This window comes from Nannospalax galili, unplaced genomic scaffold (assembly GCF_000622305.1).
Source record: "Nannospalax galili isolate Female #2095 unplaced genomic scaffold, S.galili_v1.0 scaffold173, whole genome shotgun sequence".
In the NCBI taxonomy this organism is placed as follows: Eukaryota; Metazoa; Chordata; class Mammalia; order Rodentia; family Spalacidae; genus Nannospalax; species Nannospalax galili.
In genome coordinates this window covers 284,594-298,887 of record NW_008334442.1, presented here as the reverse complement: position 1 = coordinate 298,887, position 14,294 = coordinate 284,594, and the positions used below count along the sequence as shown (strand labels likewise).

At 34.5% G+C, this 14,294-nt stretch overlaps 1 protein-coding gene across 9 annotated transcripts in view; it reads right to left on the bottom strand.

Annotated features, from left to right (window-relative positions):
* Nucleotides 1–14,294, bottom strand: part of Mctp1 (multiple C2 and transmembrane domain containing 1) — a 407,885-nt gene that overhangs the window by 219,679 nt on the left and 173,912 nt on the right. For 7 of the 9 annotated variants that reach the window (XR_003848888.1, XR_003848889.1, XM_017797207.2 and 4 more), the window contains exons 6-7: nt 11,150–11,188; nt 1,087–1,146 (exon numbers count right to left, since the gene is read on the bottom strand). The exons of 1 other annotated variant lie outside the window; for it this stretch is intronic. Coding sequence is in view for 6 of the 8 variants with exons in the window: in XM_017797207.2 (XP_017652696.2) it covers nt 1,087–1,146; nt 11,150–11,188 (99 nt within the window). In the remaining 2 variants the exon portion in view is untranslated. The remainder of the gene's footprint in view (nt 1–1,086; nt 1,147–11,149; nt 11,189–14,294) is intronic. One more of the 9 variants, XM_008829333.3, reaches the window with a different exon arrangement.

The window sequence follows — 14,294 nt, the reverse complement described above, 5'->3', positions numbered from 1 at the left end:
GACTTAAGAATGTAACATTTTTCACTGTAATGCCTATTTCTATAAAATCATGGGCCAAGTGGGAGTTTTCACACAAAGGACAGTCTTAAAGGCAAAGTATTGAAGGACATTAGTAATAAATTAGTAAACGTAGAGCATAACACAGTTACATAAAAGAAAAAATGGATGACAGAGCTCGTGATGATGTCATGGAACACACATTAAATTACAATGGCATTTTAAAAGGATTCTGTAGAATTTTTATGTTCTTTTCATTTAAATCAGAGTTGATGTTTACTAGATCACACATTTTTCAAAGAAGTAGCACTAATTATCTACAGTAGATTTATTATATGTGTTGTTTAAGATCACTACAATAAGAGTATGTTTTTCTTGACTGGAAATGGAGCAGAAAATAATCCCATTTTCCAGACTGGAACAAAGAGTCTTAGTTTACTTTCTATATAGAGCCACAATATTCCTAGAAGGTCTCTGAAACTTCAGTGCTTCAACATTTGTAATAAAGTTGTTCCAACAAAGAAGGACTTCAAAGACCTGTGTTTTTCAAAGAATTTCATACATGCATATAAGGTGTTTTGGTTAAATCCATGCCCACTCCCTCCTCTCCAACTCCTCCCATCACCAATCAAGGACTTTCTTTCCCCCTTACAGACAGGAGTTATGCAATTTAGGAGTCGTTTAGATAGACCCACTGAAGGGGTACCCCAATTGCCTCACCCTGCGTCCCTGTTCAGCATGGAAGAAGCCAGAGCGGTCTGCCTCCCGATTCCCTATCTGCAAATTGGGTAACCTTTTCAGAGGATGGTGTGATAAAAATAGATGGTAGGAATTGGCTGGGCAGTTAGGGTAAAAAGACCCCAAAGAAAAGTAGCTAGTTCCTTGGCTAAAAGTCAAAGTTTCATTGTTTTTAAGTGAAGAAAAGAGTTGTTGAGATGGCTTGAAAAAAAGTCAATAAATAAGGCAAATGAATGCATGTATTTGTGAGCCTGTTTTAAAAATGTGATTTCTTAGTTCACATTTAACTTTTAAAATTACTATCCAGAACCAAAACTCAAGAATATTAATATTAAAAGATTTCAACATTACCCTCCAAAAGAAAGACTTCACAGAGAAATAAGATCCAAACACTTCATTTTCTGAGAGCTCCTAAAAACAAAGAATATTTAGCTAAATTTTTAGATGTTTTTGAGGGTAGTAATTAATATTCAAAAGCAAAACAAATAAAATCAAAGCAAACTTAAAAGCAAAACCATATATCCACAGACACTCTGGATATTTAGAAAGTACATTTTCTTCCCTTGACTACATTATAGTTTTTGTCTTATTCATTTCGACATCAATGAAATAAAGTTTGAGGATTTTTTTCCGTTATTTTTAGAGTTCATGTACCTCTTTATCTTCAATTGTTCAAGCATATGTTGTAATATGATTTTGTTATAGAGAAGTGTTTATGCATGCTGTAAGATTTTTAAATAATATTTGTTCCAGATAATATTTGTTCCTTTTAGTAAAATAATTGTGTTAACCATAGATAGACTTTGAAATCGTTTTTCAAAATGGTAGCAGAAACCTTACTTTTTTTTTTTTTTTTTTAAGAAATCTTACTTTTGCAGGGTGTGGTGGCACATGCCTTTAACCCCAGCACTCGGGAGGCAGAGGCAGGCAGATCTCTGTAAGTTCAAGGCCAGCCTGGTCTACATAGTGAGTTCCAGGACAGCTGGGCTACAGGGAGACCCTGTCTCAAAAAGACAAAAAAAAAAAAAAAAAAAAAAAAAAAAAAAAAGAAATCTTACTTTTAAAACATATACCTACGGAACTGGAGAGATGGCTCAGCAGTTAAGAGAATTGACTGGCTGTTCTCGCAGAGGACCTGGGTTTGTTTCCCAGTATACACATGGCAGCTAACAGCCATCTGTAATTCTCCAGTTCCAGAGGAATCCGACACCTTCTTCTGACCTCTGCAGGCATTGCACAACATGGGTACACTTACACACATGCAGGCAATACACTCGTACACATAAAAATAATAAAAAAATTGAAAAAATATACTTACTTAAATTCTTCACAAAATTTCCCTAATGTCTTGATTATTGTACAATATGTACAATTAATATAACATAACAACTTCATTAACTTGAGCTCTCTGAAAATAATTTAAAAATAAATGAATGCTGAGAATGGTGGTTACTGGGCCAATAAAAAACAATGGATTCAAGTTGGGTATCTTATTACTTCTTCCTCAGACCTTTGTAAAGAAATGAAGTTTCCTTTTCTTTTCTTTTTTTGCCCAAGATGGCCCTGAACTTGCTACGTAGACAGGGATGACCTTAACTTTTGTTTTTCAATTTTCTATTCCTCCTGCCACTACTTCCTGAGTACTCAGATTACAGGCATATGCCTGGTTTATGTGGTGCTGTGGATTCAACTCAGGGTTTCATACATGCCAAGCAAGCAATCTAAGAACTGAGCTACACCCTCAGCCTTACATAACCACCTTTTTTTCTTGTGTATGAGTGTTATGCCTGCATGTATGTAAGTGCACCTGTTTCCTGCAGTGCCCACAGGACAGAAGAGGGTGTTGGATCTCCTGGAACTGGAGATAAGGACGATTGTTACCTGCCAGGTAGGTGCTCGGGTTCAAACTTGGGCCTTCTTCAGGAATAGTCAGTGCTCTTAACCACTGAGCCATCTCTCTAGCCTGATAACTACTTTTTAAACCGAAGGTTTAAATTATATTTTTCCTTTGGATGTTACAGTTTTGTATTCTGTCTCTGGGTATTAAGACAAAATTATGGGAAGCACATGAGAGTTATGGGAAAGTTCAGTCTCTGACATTGTGATTAAGAGAAGCAATCTTACAGTGCCCTCCAAATTTTTCTATTATTTTGTGTTAGCAACTAAGATTGCAGTGGTCCAGCCCCTTGCATCAGATTCAAGGCATAGTAGATGCTCAGTAAATTTTGCTAATTGACAGAGTAGTATTCGATTAAAGACAAGTTACTTCCAACCTTCATAAAAAATAGTCATGGTAGAAAATAACATTGAACTAATATGCTCTAGAATGTTTATCAATTTGAATAGTTTAAGATCAGACTGAAATACATCAGAGATTGCTTCTGCAATTTATCTGTATTTTAAAAATTGATTTCTTTATGAGACCTCTGTTTTCCAAGTTGCTTGCTTGCAGTTTGTTCAGGCAACATTTTGCAGGGCAGAGGTCACTTAGAAAAAAAAATGTTTGACCAGAATTTAAAGAGTTATGCTTTCTTTACACTTACTGTTCTCCTATGACACATCTTCACAACAGATTCTAAATAACGATAAAATCCTTAAAATTTTCACTTACATTTCAATTGCTGAGTTTCTTGATGCCGTCCTATTTTTTAATTCAAACTTTTTATTTTTTTGAGAATTTCATACATGAGTACTGTATGCTACTCGATAGTATCTTCCAGATACTACCTGCATAGTATACTATGCTTACAGGGAATCTGCACCCATGGAATCACAACAACGTGGTTGCCTAGACAAGATCTGAATAATGACAACACCAGTTGACAAGCCAATGTGGGTGGTAGAAATTTCATGAAGTCCACCTCTAGTTGCTCAGAGAGGAAGAATCAGTTTTCTCCAGGGACAATTTTTTTGATAGCTTATCCAATCCCAAGTGGTCATCCCTAAACACATGTACACATGAGCAACACTAAATGGACCCTGTAGGCTCTGTGTGTGTGTGTGTGTACATGTGTAGCAATGATAATTAAAGCAGAAGCCACCCTAATTTTAAATATTAAACAACATTTCAGTGATGAAATTTCTCCTCAAAGATGAGGAATCAAACTACAAGTCTAAAATTTAATTGTATTTAAAATTAAAAACCTAAAAGATAAATTTTTTTCCTCAGAGAAATAAAATTAAAATGCAGGATATTTCTTCCTAAAAAATGACTATGATAATATTTTTAAATTTGTACATAAAATAAGATTTTGTTATCAGATGAAATGAAGATCATCTATCACTCTTTTCTCTAAAATGATATTCTTAAATTAGCTCTGTATACAGGCTGTGAAACACGTCAGAAATGCTTCAAAAAACCAAAATAAACAGATTCAAACCTGTGATTCTTAAACTACAAGTGTCAGAATCAAAACGGCTAGTATTCTAGATTATATGAACTTGTTTTTATTATATATTTTTATTGAATTTTTGTGCATTTCATACAAAATATCTTATATCTTAATCATCTTTATATCTCTCCCCCATCTGCATCATATATAGCCCCCCCCACTGGATTTCGTGTATTCTGTCCTATATTTTAAGGCCATCGAGCCAAGTTAGTGTACTCAATTGTCCCTCAGTGCAAGTTCATCCACTGGGGTCTAATCAGCCTGACTAGAGTCTCTACCTTAAAGAATATCAACTCTCCCTCACCCAGCAATAATCATCTGCCAATAGTTCCTTGGCTACAGTTGGGGCCTGCTGCCCATTTCCCCAGTTCTATGCTGGGTTTTTGTCTGACTGAGTTTGCATGGGTCTTATGCATGCTGACACCATTGCTGTAGGTTCATATGAGCAAGATCCCAGGAGCTTGTAAGACTCTGTTTCCTTACGATTATGCATCTCCTCCCCTGGCTCTTACAACAGTTTCCCCTCCTCTTCCACAATGGTCTCTGAGCCCTGGGTGGTATATGAACCTATATTTATATGAACATAATTTACTTTTGTAGTGCCATTTTGGGCATTTAAGAGACTGAAAAAATAAGGAATCTCATAAGTAAATCAGTTACATAAACTATCCTAGTCAGACAATTATTGTCCCTGAAATCCAGAACCACGAGATGTTCCCATCCTGCCAATAAAAATGACTTAAATATTGACTATGTGTATGGGAATTATGCTAACTAGGATTTTGGTAGTAAAGTCCTCACAAAACTATGAATTTATTCACTTGAGCATTTAAAGTACATTAAAATGAATAAATTATCTTGTTGCATTTAATTTAACACATCCATTCAACTATCTATATCTATCATCTATCAATCATCTATCTATCATCAATCATCTATTTACCTATCATCCATCCATCCATCTATCTATCTATCTATCTATCCATCCATCCATCCATCTATCTATCATCTATCTATCATCTATCTATATCTCTATTTATCATCATCATCTATCTATCTAATCTATCTATCATGTTTTAATTATGATGCCATGCAAATTTGTGAGGCAGCCCTCAGCTCCACTATCCTGGAGTCCAGATATATTATTTCTCATCTTCTGACGAGGCGAAAAGGGGTGACTGGGAAAATGGTTGGCATTTTTGTTAACACATCCAAAAGCAAAGGTCAATTAGCAATTATACAATAAACATCTTAGACTTGGGACATAGGCTTGGCAGGTTCCATCTCATACTTGTGATTACATTTTGTCCTTTGACGTTATGCCAAGTCATCCAGATTTTCTCCCAAAAGAAATTGTAACATTTACAATTTCATTAAAATCAGTCAAATAAACATAAAGTCATGGTTAGAGAAAAAATCTCCATCATTATGAATTACAGTATATAAAAGTACAATTTATTGTCTATAGGGAAATATTGTCAAAACAGCAAGGGAAAATGCATTTCTATCTATGATTCATCTATGGATCCATGTATTCTGTGGAATAATTAAATATGATTATATGTCTATTTTATAAAAACATTTCCTTCAGATTTCAGAGCTGGTGTCCAAATTTGTGTTGTACAATAGAACTGCTCATTGCTGCTCTCCGTCTGTTCATTGTTGCGTTTTGGAATCTCAGAAGTCTTCATTATTGAAGATGATTTTATATTATTTCCAAACAGGTTTAGAAGTAAAAATATTGCCAAAGCAAGGAATTTAAAGTAAAAGTCTGTTTCCTTTAAAACATGTAAACATGTCCTCTTTTCAAGGACATATGCATAAGAATTTATAAATGATATAGTAAAGGAAAGGCATTTTGATCACTCAAAGTTGAGGTTTCCTACCAATACAGCTTTTATTTTTACAGTTTTTCTTTAAAATTACTTGCTTATCACCATATGAAGTCTTTGAAGAAAGGAACTGCTAAATGTTAAATATCTGTTTCATTATGTCTGACTATGTGTGATTCTTAAAAATTTGTTAATCTGTTTCTCTCCATTTAGGTAAAGTATTTTCAGGTCACTGATGCATTTTTAATGTGTCCTCCAAGGTGTCAGGTTTAACTGCCTGCAGTCTTACAGAGTTCAGTGCTCTTTAGTTAAAATTAATGATATCTTTGCCAAAAGTAGTATTGAAATTACTTCATTCAACCAATGGATAAAGTGTTTCATATTTCATTAAAATCATGCTAAGTGATTATATTATTAAAAGATATGTTTCTGGCTGGGTGTGGTGGCACATGCCTTTAATCCCAGCACTTGGGAGGCAGGTGGAAATCTCTGAGTTCAAGGCCAGCCTGGTTTACATAGTGATTTCCAGGACACCTGGGGCTATAGGGAGGCCCTGTCTCAAAAAGACCGAAAAAAAAAGTCACTAAAAATGATGCAAGCTTTCAAGTAACAGAAGATATAGTAGCAAACATTTTTTTTTGAGACAGGTCTCACTATGTAGCCCCAGTTGGCCTGCAGCTCCTTATGTAGACCATCTCAGACTGGCCTGGCTCTCACAAGGATCCTTCTGCCTCTGTCTACCATGACCTGGGATTAAAGGCATATGTGACCATGCCCAGCAAAAGGGCAAAATTTTAAAGAAAACAAAAATTTTAGGTTGACAATATGAATTTTGACATGTACATCTTTATATCAATTCTACAGCATTTTTCTTTTCTCTTGAAATAATATTTTGTTCTTGAACTTTTCATACATGTATATATTTTGATCACATCTACTCCTACTACTTCACTCTGGCTCTCCCAGATCTTTCACAACACATCTCTCACCTAATCAGGTCCTCTTTTTAAAAAAAATTAATAATCCATAGACTGCAACCAGCATTATCCATATATGAATTGGTATGAGGCCATATACTGAGGCAAGAGTAACCCACCACAGGCCATACTCCAAAGAAAAGCAACTCTCCCTTAGCAGTCATCAACTGCCAGGGTTTGGGCCTTGGAACCACCTCCTTCAAGAAGTATTTTTATATAGTTGAAGTAATTTATCTATTTATTTTTATCTTTTTGAGACAGGGTCTCCCTGTGGTCTGAGCTGGCCTGGATTCACTATGGAGACCAGGCTGGCCTCAAACTCCAAGAGATAGCCTGCCTCTGCCTCCCAAGTGCTGGGATTAAAGGCGTGCGCCACCATACCTGGCTAGTTGAAGTAATTTATTCAAAATAATGTTTATTTATTTTTTTATTTGAGACAGGGTCTCACTATTTAATGTAGGCTGGTCTTAACTCATGATCCTCCTGCTTAATCCACCACTATGCTTAGCAGTGCCTTGTTTACTATTGTCTCATCATAACTCATAGATAAACTCATTTTTCCAGGTTGAAAACATACACAAACAATGTTGAATAAAATCCAAGCTACTTTGTAGAGATATTTCACTATTTTGTTTCCAGTTTTGGTTTGATCCCACAAAATTATTCAAAGAAGACATATAAATCTTCTATTTTGAGCTTATGAAACTTTCTTGATGAATAATTTAACCTTAGAATAAATTACCAATGATACGCTTTTTCTAAAGAATAAAACATTGCAATAACTCAAAGTGTTACCCCTTCTGTGCCAAAATTTATTTTGCCACATAAATGTAACACCTTGACTGCAGTAATTATCTACTTGCCCAAGTTTAGTGAAACACTGATTGTCTTTTCTTCTTAAAATAACATTCTTCTATTATCACTAAGTGTAAGGAAAAAATTTAAACATGCATGATGGAAAGTGTAATTGGGAACCATGAACATATTAAAGGACATGGCCATGCCCAGAAAGGAGATATAGATACTTACTGATCTGAATGTAGTTGAAATATAGCCCATTTTTTTCTACACCTTGCCCTACAGAGGTGGTGGAAGTAAATTTGTCTTATTTGTTACAACCTGATAACAGATGTACTCAAAATAATATAGAAGCTGGTCTCCAGTAGCAGATATGATTTACCTGCCCCAGGGGGGCTCTTCTCTTGATTTCAGTGGCACACACTGCTTCAAGGCAAGTGAGTTGCACAAATAAGATTTCCATGAAAGGATCTATTACTGGCAGAAGTATGGTAAAATATCATGATATATGAATATCACGATAGCATGAAAAATATCTCATCACATAAAATGAAGACAAAAAATTGGCACGCAGATATTTAGATAGTAAGAAATTCTGTAAGCTGATTCACCTTGTATAGAAGAGGTGTGTGTGTGTGTGTGTGTGTGTGTGTGTGTGTGTGTGTTAAAAAGGAGACCTTTAATTTAGTACTTTGTTCTCTGTACTTAGATTACTTTGAAAGAAACCACATCAAGGAGAAAACACTATAGAGAATCTTGAATAATGTTGTCTAGCTATACTTTAGTAGAATCGTTTTGATTCTCAGATTTATTAATTCACCCTTGATACACAAAGACAGGCCTCATGTCAGAGCCCTGCCATGAAGATGCAGGGAGACCACATTCCTGTAAACTGAGAAGAAAATGATTTGTGGTTAGATGAAAATTTCAATGGTGAGCATAATTATTTAAGACATAACTTAACGATACTAATATCTGCATTTAAATCTAGTGTGGATATAGTCTTTCCAAAACCAAAAGAAGAAAAATACTAAGACATGAAGCTTAAGGGGAAGAGTGAAACAGAAGAGACTTCATTTCAATGATGCAATAACAAAAAAGTGTGTAAGTCCACCTAGTTCTTAGCTCTCTTAGTTTTTAAGAAGCAGTTTGCTGGAGAAAGGGATTCAGGGAACAGTTTTAACTTGGTGGTGTGTGTGTGTGAAGAATGGTGAAGTAGGTAATAATTGTAAATGTCAAATTGGGGTTTTTTAAATATAATATTGTATTCTTGTAACATCATCATAGGTAAATATGGCAAATGTTTTAGGGCATAGTGAAAATTTTCATGAAGTAGCAGGCTGTTCATTATGATTTCATAGAAAAAAATAAAATGAGTGAACTTATTTTAATTCATTCAACATTCAATATCTGCATTAAAATTTACCAAATTGAAAAATTCTAGTCCTTCAATGTAATATTAACACATGTACTAAATTCAATCTGTCAAGTACTCAAGCCAGTGATGAGTTAGACACATGCATTTTGCATCCTTATTGGCAAGTTTTGAATATTTAATAATTAATGCTAAAAATCTCAAGATTTTAGATATAAAAATAGTCAAAAGAAAATATTTATTATTCATCTAAATTCTTTTGTAGATTCAAGGAAATTATGTGTATTTATTTTATTTTGTCACTAAGATTGAACTTAAACGTAAATTAAACATCTTAAGAGCATTGATAGCTATCTATCATCTATCTATCTATCCATCCATCTATCTAAATATATGTTAGAAAGAGTTTTGCTCTGGAGCCCAAACCAGCTACTAAGTAATGATTCTTTTGCTTCAGACTCCTGAGCACTGGGTTAATAAGTACCTATCAACAGATACAGTTAGAAAGGATACTTCTATCCTCTTCTTTATATTACAATAAAATGGATCATTCACGTTGATTAATGCCAAACACTATGAAATACTTTTAGCTAAATATACCTGGAAGAGGGAATGTTGCTACTATTAATGGATTAGTGGTTTTTTAAAATACAAATATTTCATAATTGAGACACAGAATGTGGAAAATCAAATTATATACATTTTAAAATCTATGTATTTTCATATGGTGCTAATTTAAAAGTGTAATTGCAAGGAGAAAATGATAATGTAAATATGAACAGAAAAAAATTTTCTTTAAAAGTTCTTGAAACTTTGGTTTGTTTAGTGAAATCACAGTGAACACTCAGAAATAGTCAGCAAATTTCCTCAATATGTGTTTTTGTAACTTATTTCTTAGTTATTACCAGTGTACAAATTGGAGAGGCACTATAAGAAGCACTTGTTAAAACAAATTAAGACATCACAGCAAACAAAACTATATATTTTCTCTTTCTTTCTTTCTTTCTTTCTTTCTTTCTTTCTTTCTTTCTTTCTTTCTTTCTTTCTTTTTTGGTCTTTTTGAGATAAGGTCTCCCTGTAGCCCCAGCTGTCCTGGAACTCACTATGTAGACCAGGGTGGCCTTGAACTCACAGAGACCTGCCTGCCTCTGCCTCCCAAGTCCTGGGATTAAAGGCATGCGCCACCACAATAAAATGAAAACGATGACAATGAAGAATAACGAGTAATAACATGATTTGACAGAATGAAAGAAGAAAGATTGCCAAAATTCCAGGGTCTAAGAAAATTAGTGCTAATAAAAGCAGTATTGACCTTCTAAGCAGAAATTAGAAAAATGCCTTTGATACCTATGAAATCTGACTGATCTGTTTCAAGCCATAGTCTGATAACAGTTTGGTTTCATCTCAACATATGTATGTTCAAGAGTGGTGCCAGCAAAAAATATAGAAGGCTTGATTTGTATCTTTTGTATCTTACAAGTTTTGTGGAAAGCCAGAGCTTAGTACATTACTGCATCCGCCATTCCTTTCACGTTGGAAATCCATTTATTTCTTGAAGTGAGATGAGGTATTGAGAGAGAATGGTTCTCAGCCCATGATCCAAGTTGTAATGGTATAGGGACTTTTGAGCTAAGGAAACCTCATACTCAATTTTCTGTGAACAAAACCAGAGTTTCATAGATACTTCTATCTGGTTCTTGCTCAGCCACATTGGCTTAATCCTGGGAGCAGAGTGACTCTTTTCTAGACCCTGTTGTACACATAATAGAGACCAGATGCTGAGAACGAGGTTAAGAAGTGACCAGAGAGAAGCAGGAGGATGGTTTGAATGCTCTAGATCAGTGTGGTTTCTACCAATTTAGAAAGCATTGCATGATTCGTTTAAAGATGTGGAGAAAAACAAAACAAAACAAAACAAAACAAAAAACTGGTAGTGATGATACTTTGTGGTACAGTGTGAAAGAGCATGAGAGAAATTTGGGAAAGCAGCTAAAAGTCCTCTCAAGAAGGAAAGCTGAAAGATCACATGCTAAGAATTACCTTACTTGATCTTTTCCAACTCTTCCTCATTAGCATTGTCTGTAAATGAAATAAAGCATTTCATTATCTTTTCACGCTAGTACAGAGCAGGGCAGCCATTGTTTTCTAGGAGACATGTAACATTTCTTAGCCTTTTAAATGGCAAAATACTTCCAGCAACAACTACACAAGACAGGAATTGTTTCTACACATACACAGCTAGAGAAGCACCTTTAACACTCAGGTGGTCTTTCTCGTGAGAGTTCATTTGCTTTATTCTTCGTATGAAGAAATGAGACAGAATATCTTAAGTAGAATGGAAAACTTGGGATTTCTTAATTACCATTTGGGAAATAAATTGAGTTTCATGACTTACAATTGTCTCATTTGGTGGTGAGGGGTGAGGATATACTTGAATTTATTGAGTATGTAATTATTATTTTTTCTTCAGACTACATTTAAAGTCTGTTGATTTCACAGCATTTTATTTTGGAATCATTCATTATTAGAATTAAGATTTTTTGAGACAGTGTTGCCCTGTAGTCCCAGCTGGCCTAGAACTTGCTGTGTAAACCAGGCTGACCTGGATTTCACAGAAATCTACCTTCTCTTCCTTTTGAGTTCTGAAATTAAAGACGTTTGCCACTGTGCCTGACCTTTAGAGTAAATCTTTAATGTATTAGGGTCTACAACTACTTTGAAGTGAGAAAAAGGCTGCTAATTTTTCCACTAAAACATACCCTTATTTTATTTATATCATAGTGAGAGATAGTTATGACTAAATGTCTTAAACTTCTAGAGATTGTGATAAATGCCTAAAATCATTGTTCTCTTACATAGAATAAGTCACACCCTCCAATTAAAAAACTCTCCTCTTTACTTCTAAAAAAATTTTGTAGTGAGCACCGACTAACCCCTGTCCCCATCTTAGTTTTACAGGCATTTTTAAAGCAGAGACTATTTGGGGGAAATGCTACAGCTTCTAGAAATGCTTGCCATGTTAGTATTAGGGAAGTGCTTTAGCACCTTTAAGAACTTCATTTTTTCCAAAAGAATGATAAAGAAGATTCAATTCAGAAAGCGCCTTACAAAAATACAAAACAGAAAGGATTTTAATATAAGACTAAGGCATTCTTTGATTGGAACAAGGAGATCATAAGTGTGTAGTGCCTCTAGGATAGAAAATAAGAAAATTGTAAAATTGCTAAACACAGTGATACATTTCTTTTATTATGCAGCTAGTGGTTTTTAAGGGCATATTTTCTCTACATAAACTGTGTGCTAAATACTGACCAAAACACAGAAGAACAACAGATTTCCAAAGATTATAAAAATCCTCTTCCTTGTTTATTAAGTAGAGCCAGGAAATTGCAAAGTATTATTATCAAATACTATGATAGAGATATATTTATGTTTTTTAAGTGCTGTGGTACAATTTATTTTGGAGCAGCAACCCAATCACTGGATTGTGGAGATGGGCATTGGTGGACACCTAATAGACATTTGTCATTGATTTTAGGTGAGTAGTTGTCATCATCATCATCACCAAAAATGACAACACAATCACCTCCTCCACCATCACCAAAGGACAACTGAAAACCAAATTCTTTAGTGGTAAGCCATATTCAGAAAACTGTCCAATTAAGTGTTAGGTAATAAAGATCCAACTTTGTAAGAAAACATAATTTCAATGTATTGAGCATGGCAATTTCTAAAGACAATATTTTGAGTCAAAACAAGTGAAATATCTTAACTAGTGATCATTTACCATCATCAATTAGCATGTAAAGATCTTATAAAGTTCCATTCTGTAAGAAGTGCTATGCTTTGAAAAGAGGCTCAGAACATTAAGATGAGTGGACTCTGTGTCAACACTCAAGGGTTTAAGAACCCCATGCTGTTGGCCAGAGCCACATTTCCAGATACAAAAGTACTGCATACTTTGGCTTCTGATACCAAAAAAATAGACCTCTGGCATTTTTTCATGTCTCTCAGAACTGGCTTTATAGAGAGGCTACATGGCTGTAGTTTTCAAATCAGAAATTAATACAAGGAAAACAACCATGATTTCTGTTAATATGATCTGGAAAATGGAGCCGTTACAGGGACCAATTCAATACCTTCCTGACTCAGTATCGAAAGGTCTGTTATTAGATCCAGTGATTCTCAAATTGGCCCCAAATTTTATTGGCCCCAAATTTCTGCCTTTTTAGGTAAGCCAACTAGCTAATTAATGGATTAAGTTCCCCCCAAAGGCTCCTTTTTCTTTTTTTAGGTACTTGGGTTAAGGAGATTCAGTAAAACTAAGGCAACAGAAAAGTTAAAAAGCAAATGAATTCAATAGCTGAACTATTAGTTTTGCCATCTATGCGAACTGTTAAAGAAGAAAAGTTGTTTGAGGAATGTTAAAGAGATGAAGTAAATTATCAAAAAGTAAGATTTAAGTTTTGCTCTGTGATCTTAACCTCAGCTGAGAAACATATGAATTAGCTTTTGAAGGTGCCAGGGTTTATTATTTAGATTTAGACTCTTCATTAGCAGTTCAACCTTCCTTGAAGTCAATAAAAAGAATAAGTGACATAAAAATATGGCCAACAATACAATTGTGGAAGTCATTGTCTTAAAGATATTTAAAATCTCACGTTTTTACTTCCATCTTTTGTTGTAGTGAGTTTTAGTTGACTCTATTGCTAATGTACATACAGAAAAAAATCACAGAAGTTAGTATATACATCTTTAAAAACACATATATTCAACATTTTGTAAGTGAATCTTCTCCAAACATTGACTGTATAATAATTAGGAGATGCATCATAATTAAAGCATAAAAATGTTTAAATTCACTAAAGGCAATCTAGTATCAATTCATATGTTTCTTGAGATCTTCTAATTTTTTCTTAGCTAAGCAATTTGTAGATCTAGGTTATCAAAGAGAGTGTGTAACACAAATGAACTCACTTTTATGTCACAAATTCTCCAATGAAGAAAGCTGTGGATTGAACTCTGCTAGAAAAAGAGCCAGAAAGAACTCAAGCACACTATCAAACAAAATACCATATAGGACACACATGTATGGACAACATACTTTTGCAGGCTCCAAAACATGACATGCAATCAGAACAGAAATGACAGTTACCCCATGCAGTGTACTCGCATGCTGTCTGCA